At 58.6% G+C, this 2619-nt stretch overlaps 1 protein-coding gene across 1 annotated transcript; it reads right to left on the bottom strand.

Moving 5' to 3' along the window:
• Positions 1–759: 759 nt before the first annotated feature.
• On the bottom strand, positions 760–2389 carry LOC122545483 (claudin-9-like). The gene has a single exon (XM_043684488.1). The coding sequence runs from the start codon at positions 2364–2366 to the stop codon at positions 1587–1589; it is 780 nt and encodes a 259-aa protein (XP_043540423.1). The 5' UTR covers positions 2367–2389; the 3' UTR covers positions 760–1586.
• Positions 2390–2619: the final 230 nt, after the last annotated feature.

Genomic DNA, 2619 nt, shown 5'->3' on the forward strand with positions numbered 1-2619 from the left:
TGTGTATTATAGTGAACAGCGGTCCCTGTGTATTATAGAGAACAGCAGTCCCTGTGTATATTATAGAGAACAGCAGTCCTTGTGTATATTATACTGAACAGCAGTCCCTGTGTATTATACAGAACAGCAGTCCCTGTGTATTATAGAGAACAGCAGTCCCTGTGTATATTATACTGAACAGCAGTCCCTGTGTGTATTATAGAGAACAGCAGTTCCTGTGTGTATTATAGTGAACAGCAGTCCCTGTGTGTATTATAGAGAACAGCAGTCCCTCAGTGTATTATAGAGAACAACAGTCCCTGTGTGTATTATAGTGAACAGCAGTCCCTGTGTGTATTATAGTGAATAGCAGTACCTGTGTGTATTGCAGATAATAATAGCCACTGTGTAAATTTTGAGTGTGTGTCTGAGTGTGAGTGAGTTTGTGTGTATCTGTGTGTGAGAGTGTGTGTCTATGTCTGAGTGTGAGCGAGTTTGTGTGTATCTGTGTGTGAGAGTGTGTGTCTATGTCTGAGTGTGAGCGAGTTTGTGTGTATCTGCTTGTGGTAGTGTGCGTCTATGTCTGAGTGTGAGCGAGTGTGTGTGTGCGTGTGCGTCTGTGAGTGTGTGTGTTTTCAAATGTCAGTGGAATGCGTGTGTGTGTCTGACTGCGAGCGAGCGACTGGGCGTCTGATTGTGAGCCAGAGTGCACGTGCGTCTGATTGTGAGCGAATGTGTACACCTCTCAGCGTGACCCTGTGTGCCAAGTGAAGACTCCCATTCAGCCTCAAACGCTTTATTAATGGAAGTGTGGTTGCTTGACCATTACAGCCGTCAGATATAGACAACGCAAGAAGCCCCGTCTCCCTATTAACCTTCAACACAACCTTTTGATCCGACACCGTCCCCCGCACCCCCCCCCCTGCCGGAGAGGGGAGGGGGAGGAGGGGGGTGGGGTTTGAGGCTTCCAGGGTCGGGAGGGGTCGACCTCAGACGAAATAGTGGTCGGCGTCGTCGATGAAGGACGTCAATGAAGGCCCGAGGCCTTGTCGGCCATTTTGATGCCCGTTTCACGAGAGGGGAAGAAGGGAACTGGGAGGCGAGGAGGGGCGTTTCCGGGCCAGAGGTGGTCAGGGGGCTGGTCTCCGATGAAATGGCGGTTGGCGACGTCGACGGAAGACGTCAACGAGGCTTGGGGGCCCCGTTTTTCGAGACTGGAGGAAAGGAACGGGGGAGGCGGGGAGAGAGCGGGGAAAAGGAACAAAATGGTGGACATCAACGTCGAACATCAATAAAGGCTTGGGGGAGGGGTGGGGCCTTGCCGTCGGCCATTTTGAGGCCCGTTTTTCAAGGGGGGAGGAAGAGAACGGAGAGGCATGGAGTGAGCGGGAAAGAAGACAAAATGGCCAACATCAAACATCAATAAAGGCTCAGTGGAGGCGGGAGGGGGGGGCATTGCCGTCGGCCATTTTGAGGCCCATTATTCGAGAGGGGAGGAAGGGAAATGGCAAGGCGGGGAAAAGGGACAAAATGGCCGACGTCGAATGTCAATAAAGGCTCTGGGGGGAGGGCGGGGTCTTGCCATCGGCCATTTTGACGCCCTCACCTCACACGAAGTTGCGGACGCCGGTCCCCTGCTCCCGGCCCCCGGGGGAATAGGGGCTGGCGTAGTCGCGGGAGCGGGAGCGTCGACGCCGGCCTCGGCGTTGCCGGCGGCAACAGGGCGAGGCCAGGAGGGCACCGCCGGCCAGCAGGAGGGCGCCGGCCCCCCAGCCCAGGTGGATGCAGGGCCCGATGGAGATGGCCAGCACCTCGTGGACCAGCGGGTGGTGGAACTCCGTGGCCAGCACGTAGGCCGGCCAGGTGACGGCCAGCAGCTGGGCGGCGCCGGCCACCAGGAAGGCTAGGCCCGAGGCTGTCAGTAGCCGGGACTTGGTCTCCTGGTTGCCCACCAGGCTGCAGCACCGGCTGCCGGCCCAGTTGACCAGCAGGCCCAGGAAGGCCATAGCCACGGCCGCGAGGGTCAGGATGCGGCCTACGTAGACATCGAGGGGCACGTCCTTGCCCGAGCCGCCGTAGGTGCGGCAGTTGGCCTTGCCCACGCCCGGCAGGATGCAGCTGACCCACAGGCCCTCCACCATGGTCTGCCGCACCATCAGAGTCTGCCCACTGAACTCGGTCCGCTTCCACAGCGGCAGCGAGCAACAGGCCACTGAGGCCAGCCAACCCACGGTCGCCAGGATGAGGCCTACCACCGACAGGCAGGTCCCGCTGGCCGTGGGCCTGCTCTCATCCCCTTCCTCGTCGTCCGGACCCTGGCGGGGAAAGAGAGAACACAGGACGTCAGTCCGCGCCCTTCGGCCCTCCGATTTGCGCCACGATTCCATTTTCGTCCCAATGCCCTTAACGTTGGGCGGGCACGGTGGCTCAGTGGTTGGCACTGCTGCCTCATGGCGTGAGGGTCCCGGGTTCGATCCCAGCCTCGGGCGACTGTCTATGTGGAGTTTGCACGTTCTCCGAGCTCAGTGTCTGCGTGGGTTTCCTCCCACAGTCCAAAGATGTGCGGGTCAGGGTGGTTCGGCCGTGGGAAATTGTCCCGTAGTGGCCAGGGAGCCACGCACTGTGGGAGGGTCAGCGCTG

Source organism: Chiloscyllium plagiosum, unplaced genomic scaffold (genome assembly GCF_004010195.1).
Source record: "Chiloscyllium plagiosum isolate BGI_BamShark_2017 unplaced genomic scaffold, ASM401019v2 scaf_31962, whole genome shotgun sequence".
Taxonomy (NCBI): Eukaryota; Metazoa; Chordata; class Chondrichthyes; order Orectolobiformes; family Hemiscylliidae; genus Chiloscyllium; species Chiloscyllium plagiosum.